The sequence below is a fragment of the Rhea pennata genome, chromosome 10 (assembly GCF_028389875.1).
Source record: "Rhea pennata isolate bPtePen1 chromosome 10, bPtePen1.pri, whole genome shotgun sequence".
In the NCBI taxonomy this organism is placed as follows: domain Eukaryota; kingdom Metazoa; phylum Chordata; class Aves; order Rheiformes; family Rheidae; genus Rhea; species Rhea pennata.
The window spans coordinates 22,152,782-22,166,380 of NC_084672.1; the positions used below are offsets into that span (position 1 = coordinate 22,152,782).

Genomic DNA, 13,599 nt, shown 5'->3' on the forward strand with positions numbered 1-13,599 from the left:
TTGGGTTGTGTTCTGCACAGTAAAGCTTCACTGTGTGCTCACGTTCCTAGGATGAGAGTAGATTTGGGCACTTGACTGTACTTTTGCTCTGAGACAAAAGCTTACTTGAGGAAGGGAACGCAGGCCTGACCTCTGGGAAATGTATCTCATGTGCAGGTGTGAGCACTTCTGGTGGAGCACTCTACAAGACCAAGGGCGGGGGGGGGGGGTCTGGCCCCTGTCTTCTCCCCCTTTCTCCTTTATTGCCAGAGTTAATTTAAAGAATGCAACATTTTTTTATCCATGTTTGAGATAGTTTCTACCATAACCTTAACCACCATCATAGGAACTGCCCATGAGTGCTGCTCTGGTCACTAACATGTGAAGATCACTGCACTATGTAACTGCTTGATATTTCATTTGTGACCTAACGTTTGTAATGACTCATTCCTGCCGCTACTGGGGGATGCCCTGAAATAAAGCGCAACTATTCATGTGTGCTATTCATGTGCAACTGTTCATTTGTCTGCTACTGCTCTAGAGCCTGATAACACATCTGGAACAAGCCCTCCCCTCTGCTCTACACCGTTCAGGCAGGCAGGGACGGAGACCAGGGAGAGCCTGGTCCACTTATCCTCACTTTTTGCCCTCCACTGAAACAAAGATTCCTGCTACTTACTTTCCTGATCATTTTCCGCAGCTCCTCCTTTCTTTCATTGCAGAAAAGAGAAGAAAGCTGGGAGCAAAACCACCCTATGCATGCCTACCAGGGAAGTATCAAACAATAAGAAACACTTTATTTTAACTTTACAACATATAAATAGACAAATCTGTGCTTTCCAATGTAGCTTTTCTTCCCCTCCCCTATCCAGGGTCCATGTCACAGTGTACACCAGTACCTCTGAACTCTGAGAGAGAAGAGGGTGACCAGAGCTGAACTGCAGAGGCTAGACCAATCCGGTATATACAAATCCAGCAGGCAATCACCCACCCCAACTGTCATCTGCTCAGATCCCGGCTTGCGCTTCGACCACACAGCATCCTTTCCTCTGCAGAGAGGCCAGCAAAAAAGGGATGCAGGAGAGCTTCGGAGAACGTGATCCTCTGGGAAGGATCAAATTCTAGCATCCTCCTCATCAAGTCAAAGAGCTGTGCGTGTTCCAGTGAGTCATGCAGCATGTATGTCTGAAATAGAACAGGGTGGGAGAGAGGTGCAACGCTCCGGTAAGATAAGGCTTTGGGTAACCTCAATCTGCTTCCACTTCCTAAAGAGGCCTGTGGCTGCAATTACGCTGCCAGGACCTTTAACCACATCACAGCTGTCACCCGCTCCTGAGCTAGCCACCACCAGCCGCTGAGCAACACCTACCCGCAGGGGCTTGCAGTTCTGTTGGACGTATCTCCCATCTGATGTGTTCTCATCCCACACCAGGTTCCCGTTGTGGAAGTACTTTTGTTTCCTATGAGCAAGGGAGAGTGTTCAGTGAGCTCTTTTGGGGACATACATACGCAGAAAAGCTTATCTGCACAGGCAGAGGGAAAGCAGCGGCCTCTAAGGTTCAGTGACAATACCTCCCCCCATTCTGTACCTCTCCACCATGAGAGGAGCAAAATGTTACTCAAGAAGAGAAACAAAAAGTCAAGCTAGATTCCCTTGTAAATGAAGAATAAAACATTTTATCTATATGCCTTAGAGTGGTGAAAAAGGGAAAGTTGCTGTTTCTCTGCAGCACAGAGAAAGAGCTACAGAACAGGCAATAGTTTCTATGATCCAAAGAGGCCGTGAGCAGGAGTACAGCTCACCCGTTCCCTCACACTGCAAGCTACAGGCAGCTACTACACTAAAAAAAAGACAAAACTAAAGAAAAAACTTTTTGGCTTAGGAAGCATCAAGAATTGCTTGAGATGGCTTCTCAGCAATAGCTGCCCATCTCGACATGCATACAGCACCACAGCTCCTTTAGGTTAAGCCTACAGGCTTAACACTATAATCTCTGCAGTACATAAGCTGCTCAGTCATTCTCCCTAAAGCCTGTGGTCAGGTTCATAAAAGGAAAAAAAAAAAAAAAAGCCACCACATGCTCTCTGCAACTCTTCTAGACTACACAAAGTCTCCGCAGGTTTATAACCACATAGCTAAGGCCTCGTATGTGGACGGAGAATTGATATTCTGACTAATTCGCCACGACAAGCACTTGACTGGACTGTCAGAATTCAGGAACAGATTCTTACCGGGTTTTATGAATCATGTGAGATGGAATTGGCCCAAGGATTTTTTCCATCATGACAAGATGTTCACGGTTCTCATGAGTCTGCAAAAGAAAAGGAGCAATGGTGCATTACTTAAGAACTTGGAGATCTGACAACAAAAGGTCTGTAACCTGTACAAGTACAGGGTGAGATGAGACAAGCTTCCGTCAGGAATGATGAAGGTCTATTCAAACTTCGTCTTCTCTTTCTCATTTTCTATTCTTCACAGGTACAGTGAAGAAATCAAAGTGATCTGAACCTTGTCCTTTCAGTAAGTCATGAGTTCTCAACCTAAAGGCTTTCCTGTGCTTATTTTAACACACAGAAAGTCAGTTTCTGATTTTCAGTGCCTGGTCTGCATTTCCCTTCCCTCCATTTAAGCGCTAGCATTTTGAGATATTAAGGCTTCTTAGTTTGGTCTAAGGGTACGAAGCTTTTTGCAAGAGTCATACCTGAAAGAGCGTGAAGCCACGGTAATACTCAAACAAAATGCAGCCGGTACTCCAGACATCACATGGCTGTGCCCAGCCCAGCTCTGCAAAGAGAATAAAGCTAGCTTTGAGCTCCCACCAGGTTTCTCCTATTTTGTATTTAGGACTGCAAGGACTGGATGAAAACAAACCTAGAAGTTATCTGTGCGTTCTGCAGGGCCTTAGGCTGGCAAGCGGTCTCACAAGAGACAGGCGCTTCCGTTTCGGTTTGTGCTGACCCCCATGCTCCCCTGGAGCCAATCTGAGCAGCTCACAAGTCTTACTGGCATTTCTTAGCCCTCTGCACTCCTGGTGAAGGGCATACACTAGCCATGGATAATTTTCATGCAGTCAGGGCTTTTGGACCACTGAGACAGTGGGGAACCTTGTTTCCCGCAGCAGTGGCATCACAGGTTTACTTTCCTTTGCATGGAACAGGCTGCCCCCAAGTCGTGTTCAGAAATTGAGCTTTCAGCTCATTTTCCTAGAGACAGCATCATCCTACAGCACCGCTGGGACAACTGTTCTCCTTCAGCTGGCTAAGGCTCCCCAGATCCCAGCACTACTCACCAAGGATGACTTCTGGTGGACGGTAGTGCCGGGTAGCCACAATAGTGGTGTGGTGCTCGTGATCGAAAGTAGCACTTCCAAAGTCTGCCACACGGATGCTTGTGTTCCTAATAGATTTCTCCTCGCAGCTCTGCAAAGAAACAAGAAGTGTTCAGAGCTTTGAATAGTTGGTTCAGGATTAAGGCAAGCTTTGAGGAGTCCCAGAACTGCCATGTCTGCATTAATCATCAGAAGGAATAGAATTGTGAGACTTGGAGCTCTTTACGTCTCTGGTCAGCGTTAAGGAAAGCAGCTGAATGCTCCACTTCATGGACTAGAACCACTGAAACGAACCTCAGAGCTACTGGAAGACACTGGAGAAGGAAAAGACCCAACTTCCGTTTTGTTCTCATGGAACAGACCTTTGAAGCTCCTTAGAGCATATACAGAACAAGGAAGATCCAATTTCTGCCAGGAGGAGGAGGCAAGTCACCCCTTGTCTATTCACCTTTCTTTCAGACATAACTCACCTTTTTCTCGTTGTACAACGTGTCAAAATCTGAGTTGACAAACAAGATGTTTTCTGGCTTGAGGTCAGTGTGAGTCAGCTGGTTGTCATGTAAAACTGCAAAGGTAGGGAAGAGAAGAGAAAGATTTACAAGAAACACACACCAAACCATACATATACATATATATATAGCTCTGCCCCGTGAACCAAGCAAAGCTCCCTCAGCCCCCAGGGGAGTTCCAGCTCTGGACTAGAGCAGCCACACACCGGACACTGTGACAAACCAGCTCCTTCTCAGCACCTCCCAAACTATTCTGGTGAGCACATCTTAGCCTAGCTAGATATTTTGGGTACAGACAAAGCACTTTTGCAAAAGAGAGCTTACAAGTCTCCCTGCCATTCCTTTCAGAAGAAAAAGGGAGCATGTTTAAAGACTGCTGCTCCAGACCACTTCCCTGCTCTGTCCTCCACAGACACCAGCATCTCACATCTTTTTATAAGCTTCACACAAGGGGAAAAAAATACCTCAAATATTCAGCTATTATTAATGCCTGGGTAGAAAAAGCAGGTACTGAAGAACAAACGTCGGCTGGCAAGCCCGAAGGCCAGTCCCAGGTAACTTACATCTCAAGGCATGGCAGAGCTGGTAGGCCATGTGCCGAATCTGAGGGAGAGGGTATGGCTGGAAGTTATTCTCCTTCAGGAACTCAAAAGTGTTCTTGCCTAGAAGCTCGAAGGCAATGCACATGTGGCCATGGAAGTTGAACCAATCTGACATCAGGACACACAAGCTGCAGAGAAAAAGATGTGAGGATTAATCATCATTCAGTGACCTGACAGAACAGCAGTTTTCCCAGCCTTTGCCTACTCCAGAAGTGGCTGGTAAGCAAATGCTCTGAGCCAGCAGATTCAGAAGCACCACAACGCCTCTTGTTCCACAGGAGAGGCCTCCCCTTGCTGAAATGCCTTTCTATAAAAATCTCCAACTCAAATGGGACAAGGCAGCAAGCTCTTCTCAGCAGAGAAGCTCAGTAGGAGTATTTGCATACGTAAGTAGAGAAAGGCCTTCTTCTTCCAAAAGGCAGAAGAGATTTTTTTTTCTTAACACAGGAGACAAACAGTGAGTATTCGAGTCCTAAGCCCAGCATTACTCTGCACATTGTCTACACAGATGCCCTATCTCTAGAAAGTAGCACTGACCATCTTGAGGCCGCTGCAGGAACTTACAATTTGTTCTCCTTGTCCTTCTCTTTGATTTTCTTCAGGACATTGATTTCCAGCCTCGCTGCTTCTCGGTACTTTCCAACATTTTTTATGATTTTCAGTGCCACCTGAGATTTGCCTCTGTAAGGGAAGAGATAGAGGGATGAAGTCAGAGAAAAAGCCGCAGTCACCTCCACAGACACATCCTCAATCCACTGAGAGTGCATATCCTGGAAAACACAACCACAGTAACTGGCAGGAAAGAGGTTCAGCCAGTTCTGGGTCCCAACTGTCCTGTCAAGATTTGCCAAGGATTTACATCTCAATTACAGGTGTTCCCCAGTTTGTTTTGGAGCAGAGAACTGCCCCGCTGGGCCTGAGGGGAGATCCACACACAAGGGGTGGATCTGACATAGCCTTATTTTCTCCATCTCCCTTCCAGGGTTTCCTTCTCCCATTTGTTTCAAGACAGCTTTGGCCCAGATCAAAAGCAGCTGCAGGCTTGATGGGAGTCAGGAACTCGGGGTGGGGGGGGGGGGGGAGAAAGGGATATGCATGGAGAGGGAACTTCACTCGTGCAGTCTTTGGTGGGAACAGGAGCCTCCCCTTTGCCAAAATCCAGCTTGCTATGAGACGGTCCATGGCTGGGAGTCCCAACCATTACCAGTATTTCAAGTTAACCAGAAAACATCTGTGATTTGAGTGTACATGAACCAATGTGGAAATCCAAGAAAAAGAGAGTTTGTTTATCCTGCAACAAGTCACAGAGCTACACAAATTGCCACCAAAACCCTATTTCTACCTTAGAAAAGGCCAAGACAGAAACTCACTAGCATGAAGCCAAGCAGCACCAGAAGTGCCCAGACAGCAAAGAGGACATTGCAGAAGCCTTTACAGCTGCACAGAATTTCCCAAGGATACACAACAGACCACGCACCCACTGCCTGCCTCTAGGTAAGCCATGTCACACTGCACATGCCATTCAGAGAGACTGCTGAGCAAGCACCTGGCAATCACTCAATACGAAATACTAACGGGCAGAGGGAGGAGGTAACCTTCAGCAAGCTTGGGATGACCATATGATAGTATGGGGACAAAAAAAAAAGGTGTGGGGGGGAAGAGGCAGGTCACTGAATAACAGATGGGAGCTCTGGATGTTCTGCCCTCACTCCAACTTGTCCAGTAGTTAAGTACTCACACTGAAAGACTATTACTGCTCAGTAACACTCCTAAGAGAGCTGCAGAAAGCCCTGCAAATACACCACATCCTGACACAGCAGCCGATGAGGTCACTGACTCCAGCAGACACCTCCTCTCCAACTGTGCCAGGAAGATTTCTGAAGAGGCAGGAGGATCCCAGTAGTTCCTGCACTACGCTCATCCCATGGCCCAGGTCAGAAAGACAAGGGTCAGGTGTAATTGCAGAAGAGGAGAAAAGAAAAATAGTACTCTGGCAGATTAAGAGGTCACTTTCCCCAGCTGACTGTCCCATCTCTATGCCTAAATTCCCTGCTTTTACTGTAGGGCAGCAGAACAGAGTCTGTGTCTAAGCCCTCAGCTGCTGAACTCCACTGCTTGGATTAACACATCAGTTTGCAACCTTGGATGGCTGAGGTACGAACGAGGCCCCTTTCCACTTGCTAAGAGGAGTAACTTCTACCACGGTGACAAGTGGGAGATGGCAACACTTCAGTCCTGTAGAGTCCCAAGCCCACATAAAACTGGCAGCATTAATCCTGCCACGCTTGTGCACATCTGAGCTTGTTCCACAACGGGCAGGCAAGTCACCTGGAAGTGAAAGGTGCCTACCTGGCATGGTCCACACACTCCACAACTTTGCCAAAAGTGCCTTCACCAAGGCTGCCGACAATTTCATCTAGGAGAGAAAACAAGAGTGGATATGAACTTCTGAGGTTTGGCGAGAGCTGAGGTCCTGCAATTTCACAGCAATAAAATGTCAAAACAAAAATTGTCTCTCACTGCTACACTCTTTAAAACTCAAGTGTCTATTGTCTGCCTCAGGCAATTATTGGTCAGTCCATTTATAACCAATAAATACTAGAGACCCCTCCAGTACAAAAAAAGAGAGATCTTGTCTAACATGGGGATAGAAAGTAGAGAGGTAAAGTTTTACGAAAGGTGGCTGTACATCGCTCTTGGAGCCAATCGCCGATCCTGCACACCAGGTGGCCTTCTTTGTCATCTTCCACGCTCCTGCTGCGCTTACTGCTCTGTTGGCTTCTCTGTACACACCGCCCCCCGAAACGGCACACGACCAAGCGCACACAGCGGGCAGTTCCGAGTGGCAGATTGTGTTGTCATTCAAAGGTGGAGACGACGGTGCGTCGGTGGTTGGATTTTCCAGATCCCAGCATTTCATAAGGCACACAGCATATATAACGATAGGGATATTGCAAGGGACACGTCAAGACACAAACTAACTTCAAAACAGAAAAGTAATCAACAGCTACAGGTATATAAAGAAAACTCTCTCATTAGCTACAGTGTCTGATGCAGCAGCTTCTAAGCAGGAAATTGCCCCCCTCTTCTCTGAAGGGAAGCAGCAGCTGGGAAGCTCCAGTCACTGGTTTGGCACCACCATTCCCCACAAGATTTGCCACAGAGGAGCAGGTTCCTCTACAGCACCAGAGGATGCTACCAGAGGAATGAGGTGGAAGAAGAACACAGGCTTTGCCAGAACAATGTCATTTTCTCCGCTGGCAAACGTGACGATGGGTATACAAGTTGTCAGTTTGGACAAGCTGTCCAGTAGAAGCCAGAGTAGCAGTTCTCCCATTGTGCAGTCTGCTCTCTTGTACCTCAATTAATAGATCACCAGCTACACAGAGACGTATCCTGCCCCTGCTACGAATCAGCCCTTCCCTTCTTCACAGAACCAACAACAAAGCTGATCCTATCTCTACAAGCCTGACTGAATGCAAACAGACCTAGTATTGCACATCTTTCTTGAGATGCAAATTTAAGCCTGGAAGAACTTTAGGAACAGGACAGAGAGTGTTTCACTCATAACTTCCAGTGTCCGCTAAAGGTTAGAGGTCACAATCACCCCTGCTACTACTAGCTTCTACTGGAAAACCAGCCGAACATTCCCAGAAGGATCCAGGGACCACAGAGCAAATTGTCCCAATACCTTAACTTTTCTAGTTAGTTTAAAAAAAGAAAAAAAAGAAAAAAAAAGAGGAGAAAAAAAGAAAAAAGTTACAGTCTCTGCAGCCAAAGAAATGCTAACAAGGCTCTAAACTTCCATGCCTGAACTTCTATCCATCTTCTCTACTGCACCCCACACCCCCCTACCAGTTCAAAATAACGACCTACAAACAAACCCTAAACGTCAGCTGAAACGGAGAAGAAGGCAGAAAGAACAGTTGAGACAGCTGTGGGACTTCAAAGGATTTAGATCACGCCAGCCAAACCTGTACATTGTACCGCCACTCACACACACGCAGTCTTAGAGAGTTTTAATCATAACTTGGCCTTTTTCTAAGGCGCAACTTAAAAAGTCAACTGCAAAGAAATAAAGGGAGGAAAGCAACAGACCATCAGAAGTTCCAAGCCATGCAGCTATCTAGCATAACTGCAGGGATCAGGACTTGGTCACTTGGTTGTAATAACATCTACAAACAATGAACTTGTGAATGACAGAAGCGTTCCTTACTGGAGCGAGAGAAGCAGTGAAGCAGAGATACCTCACAACACTTCCACGGTGCTCCAGGTCCTGGGGCAAGTCTCCCCAGCCTGTGCCAAATATTCCCTGTCAATCCTCCAAGTATCTAAGGCAAGGGATAACATATTGCATTATAATTCGGTGAAAAACACTGAAGTTCTCAAAGAAGCTGAAGTCCGAGGACACTTGTGTAAAAATAGCCAAAGAGGACATGTGCATGTTCTCAGAAGGTGGCAGCCTCTAAGTAGTGTAGGACAGGAGTTAATAACTACACGGCTAATGACTCAGAAGAGTAAGCCTTGATACAGCTGAATGATCCTATATGGCACAGGATCCTGGCACAAGTCAATCAACACGCCTTCACAGGAGTGCTTGGTACCATCGCTGCATACCAAAACCTCCTAGAGCAGCACCGATATGCAGAACTGAAACCCTTCTCACACATAACCTTAAAAGGAGCGACACGGCAGCCAGGCTGGCCTGCACCCAAGACTCACCCTTTTTAACACATCATGCGTTTGCACCATTTGAAGCGTTCACCGATCCCCTCCCCGGCCGTAAGAACACGGCTTAGTTTCCTCGTGTATTAGAGCTACAGGGGCTGGACTAGTCAAACCCGATAGCCACAAATGCTTCCATCTTAACAAGACACAGATTTTGGACTATATGTTCCACATAATCAAAACAAACAAAAATGGGATTAGCGGTACTCACCCAGAGTGTTCAGAGCTGAAAGGAGGTAAAAGAACAGTTAAAAACGTGAACAATCCTGAACTCATTCTGGACGCTACTCACCGAGGAGGCACTGCTACAAGACCTGGTCCTGCGTTTCCGGCAGTGATGCTGATGCTTCTTCGCGCGGTGCTGCTCTCTGCCTCTGGACCGCCGCCAGTTCCGTGCGCGGGTCGAGTAATAGTCCTCTCCGAAAGACGGGCTTCGGTCTTCAAATCTGTAGGTGTCGCTGTCCCGCCTGTCTCTGTATCTCCTGTGGTAAGGCATCCTGTCATGGCTGCATTACAAACAAAAAACCCTTCGTAAGCCAGAAGAGCGGGAAAAAAAAAAATCAAACCAGAGTCCTGCTGACAGTAAGAGCTCTTCTTCCCACTACCTGGTGGCAGGGAGACAACAGCAACGTCCTGCCTTCAAACAGCCACCCCGCTATAGCTCCAATGCTGGCCACTTTTCAGGCAAGTTTCTCCAATAAGGAGGAGGAGAAGGTTAGCTAAAGAAAATAGCATGGCACATCCACATTTAAAGAAGCTAGAGGGGAAACTACCCACATACTCAGAGCTGGATTTGAGCTGCCTGCCTTACCTGAGCCACCTCCACCACCGTACGCAAGTATTTTTCTAACATTAATTCCTCTTCCCTCAGGAAGGACTCTTATTAGTTTTTACACAAATGAGAATTGAACGCAGCAGAAGCGCACTAGTCATCACCCCAGTGGGGATCAGAGTCCCCTAAATAGCAAGTCTTCCATGTACAGACGCACAACAACTCAACAGATCATTAGTGAAAGCCACAAAAGGTTTGCACTCTGCAGTTTAGCCAAACCCCTGCCTGCCCTGACAACCAAGGGTTGCGAACCCGTGAAGTAAACCACGCGTCATGGAGGGCCACAAGACGAAGTTCCCTTTGTCGGTAGCTATAAGCTGTTTTAGGTACCATATGTGCATATTAACTGAAGCACACCAACAGTTCCTCTGCGCTCAGTTAGAGAGCACCTGTGAGCTGGAAGTGCCTCAAGCTAGAACCACAGTTCTGTAGCTCCTGCTTTACGCTCTGCAGATCGCAGTTTAATCCCATGGGCCTTCTTGGCAGAACTGTTACGGTTACATTTTTAGACAGTACAACAAACACAGTATCACTTAACCACGGTTTGCTTGTACCTCCAAAAGCATGACTTTTTCCCTACCCCAACTGTTATTCTTGATCTAATAAAATACTACCTTTACTGCAAGTCTTGATTCACATGTTACTGAATGACAAGCCAGGGTTTAAGTAGGAGACGTTGCAACTCAGAGAAAACAAAAACAGCATACTGACTTTCCATGAGAGATGATAAACACAAAGTGTGATTAACAGCAGTACTTTGGGCAATGACTAGCCAGCTTTATGCTGTCTTATGCTGAGCGCAAAAAGCAACTGCCTCTCTGACCAACACCTTGTTGCAACTGCTCCACTCTGGAAATTGGAGCTTTCGCTGTTTCCCCCCTCTCTACTTTGGCAACGTCTGGCTCTCTTGCTGACAGCTTAACAGTACGCAGATGTGTGTGCAGTAAGCAGGTGATTCATTTTGTCTTGGATCAAGAACAAATAGCTTCACAGTCTGCCAAGATAGCAGCAGCTTTAGGTCACTACTAAACTATCCAAAACAAACAAGCAAAAAATAGCTTTATTCCACACCAATACTCCACTCAAAACATATCTTTGTGAAATTTCAGTGTGAACTTTCAAGACACAGAGGATTAAGAAACAACAGTGGAGAATGTGAAGGGCTCAGATACTGAGGAGACCAACAGACCTGTAAGAAGCTCTCGCTCTGAGCCTAAAGGGGCAAAAAGGTTTTCCCCCAGCAAAAGATGGTTTTCATCCAAATCTGTTCTAAATAATCCATCAGATGAAAACGGAAAAGTCCACTGTGTCCATCAGTTGTATTTCACAATGCACTTCTTCCAAGTAAGCACAACCCAGATCCAGAACAGAAATTAAACAATAGAGCAATTAAGGAATTCAAAGATGAACTCAATTCCCTGTTAGCTGCACCTGCCCTGTTAAAGTCTCAGTTGCTAGCTGAGCCAGTGGAACAGCGCCTGGACAAGCTCCAGCACCACCCAGCAGCGAGGACAGCCAACCTATTTCTGTTCCCCACCATGAAGTAGCAGCACACAGCTCCCTATTAGCACTCCTGCCTCTATTCCCAAACCCTCACCACAGATCTTTTATCAGATGATAGTTATCCTTTGTGCTTTCAGCACCTGTGTGCTAATTTGTTTGTTACCGTGGAAACACTGAACAAAAGGATCAAAATTAAAATCCAGGGTCAGAACAGGGGAGTTCAGTTTGAGTTATGGTATAATAGAGCAGATATTTATAATTCCTTTCTGACAGTATAGGTGAGGTAAAAGAATTTTTACTTTGAGTTGAAATTTGAGGAAAAAAGAAAAGCGGGTTGTCAAGAGAGAAAGACTTTAATGCCTCTGCACCATCAGAGCTGGGAAACATGATTCCAGGCAGACTGTTCTCTGTCATTAATATTAAAGACATGTCATTATTTTGGGAAGAACTTTTGGCTAGATACAGAGGCAGAAATGCCTAAGAGAAGGCAAACAAATACGCCATTTACTTCCATCTCTGGGATTTACAGTTTTGTGTTATCCACAATTAGGAAAAGAAACCTGTCACCTCTCAGGGCTAGCTCTGATCAGGATCAGCGACGAGCGTATGTTAAGAGCATAATCCAGCCTGCACCACAGCTGCAGCTGCATGCCAGCGGCGGAGCAGCTGCCTAGCAGAAGCGCTAACCTTTGATGAAACCAACTCTTACCTTCTAGACCGTGATCTCCTTGCAAAATCCCTCCGGGGTGGGTATCGTAATCTTCCATCATAGTCTCTGCTATGAGACCTCTTCCTCTTCCATCTGTGACCCAAGTAGGTCTCCTGCTCAGGGGACCGATATCTCTTACAGTGATGCATCTAAGGACACCAAAAATTTCCAGTTTAGCACCTGCTCAAAACACTGACTGGTTCATGCTCTGACCAATTCCTGAAAGAATCACAAAGCTTCCTGCCCCATGGAACAAGAAGGATGGGGACAAAGACAGCCCTAAAGGGTTCGGGAAAGAGCTCTGGAAGGCACAACAACAAAAAAATCATGCAAGAATTCAAACGAGACCTTCGTGACAGAATCACAGAAAGGTTGGGGCTGGAAGGGACCTCTGGGGACCATCTAGGCCCCCCTCTCTGCTCAAGTAGGGTCACCTACACAGCTTGCCAGGTGGCTTCTGAATATCTCTCAGAAGCGAGACATTCGACCGCGCGAACACGCAGCCAGCACTGACACTGTTACAGGAATGCCGTCATTAAATCATACTTTAGATTTCAAGGCGTCCTCTCAGAAAGCTGAAGTTACTAGAAGAACGTTATCATTTATTTTTCCGGTGCCTTTCACGACGATCTGTACATAAATTGGCCCCCCTGTGTCTCCTCTGTGGCCACGTATAATCTATCCTGCGGGGCTCTTAAGCCAGACGGGGACTGGAAAGTGCTTTTTAAAAGCGCCGAGCGTAGAGCCGTAAGAAGCGGCAAAGGCACGGGAGACACGAGCCCTAAGGCAACTCCGGGGTCCCCGCTCCCGCGGGGGAGCGCACGCCCGCGCAGCTCCAGCGCGGCCGGACCGGGAGGCCGGGCCGGGGCAGGGCAGGGCGGCGCGGCGGCTCCCCGGCGGCTCGCCCAGGCCCAGGCCGCAGACCCCGCTCGAGGCCCGGGCAGGAGGCGGCGGCTGACGGCAGCTCATGGGCCGCAAACCCCGCCGGGCGCGGGCCCGAGCGCGACCCGCCCCGCCCCGCCGCGGCCTGCCCGGTGCCCCCGCCCCGCGGCCCCGCTCACCGCCGCCGCGGCCCCCTCAGCGCCGCGCCCGCCGCCGCGGCCCGGCCCAGCAGCGCCCGCCGCTCCCACTTCCGCGCCCGCCGCTTCCGCTTCCGCCGCTTCCCGGCCCCGCCCGCGCGCCGCGCGCCGCCCCTGCCCCGCTGCGGCCGCTCTGGGCGGGCACTCGGTGACCCCGGTCCTCCACGGGGGTTGTGCGCAGAGAATTTATCGCCGATTCGGGCTTTAAACAACTTGGGTTTTGAGCGCGCCGTGCTGGCAGTGGTGCCCCGTCTGCCACCCTTCTTCTTGTTTTTTTTTTTTTTTTTTTTTTTCCTTTTTTTGGCTTGCATCGGTGTCCTTGTCCCTGC

The 13,599-nt window shown here is 47.9% G+C and overlaps 1 protein-coding gene across 2 annotated transcripts; it reads right to left on the reverse strand.

The window, feature by feature from the left end:
* Positions 1–754: 754 nt before the first annotated feature.
* CLK3 (CDC like kinase 3) lies at positions 755–13,312 on the reverse strand. 2 transcript variants are annotated; one of them, XM_062584249.1, is made up of 13 exons: positions 13,253–13,312; positions 12,192–12,340; positions 9,440–9,653; positions 7,109–7,202; positions 6,769–6,835; positions 4,984–5,100; positions 4,381–4,547; positions 3,779–3,873; positions 3,270–3,399; positions 2,682–2,764; positions 2,212–2,291; positions 1,349–1,439; positions 755–1,164 (listed from the first exon to the last, which is right to left on the reverse strand). In XM_062584249.1, the coding sequence occupies exons 2-13, from the start codon at positions 12,338–12,340 to the stop codon at positions 979–981; spliced, it is 1,473 nt and encodes a 490-aa protein (XP_062440233.1). In that variant the 5' UTR covers positions 13,253–13,312; the 3' UTR covers positions 755–978. The 2 variants fall into 2 exon arrangements, with proteins under 2 accessions (XP_062440233.1, XP_062440232.1); XM_062584248.1 differs by lacking the exon at positions 13,253–13,312 and adding an exon at positions 12,738–12,999.
* Positions 13,313–13,599: the final 287 nt, after the last annotated feature.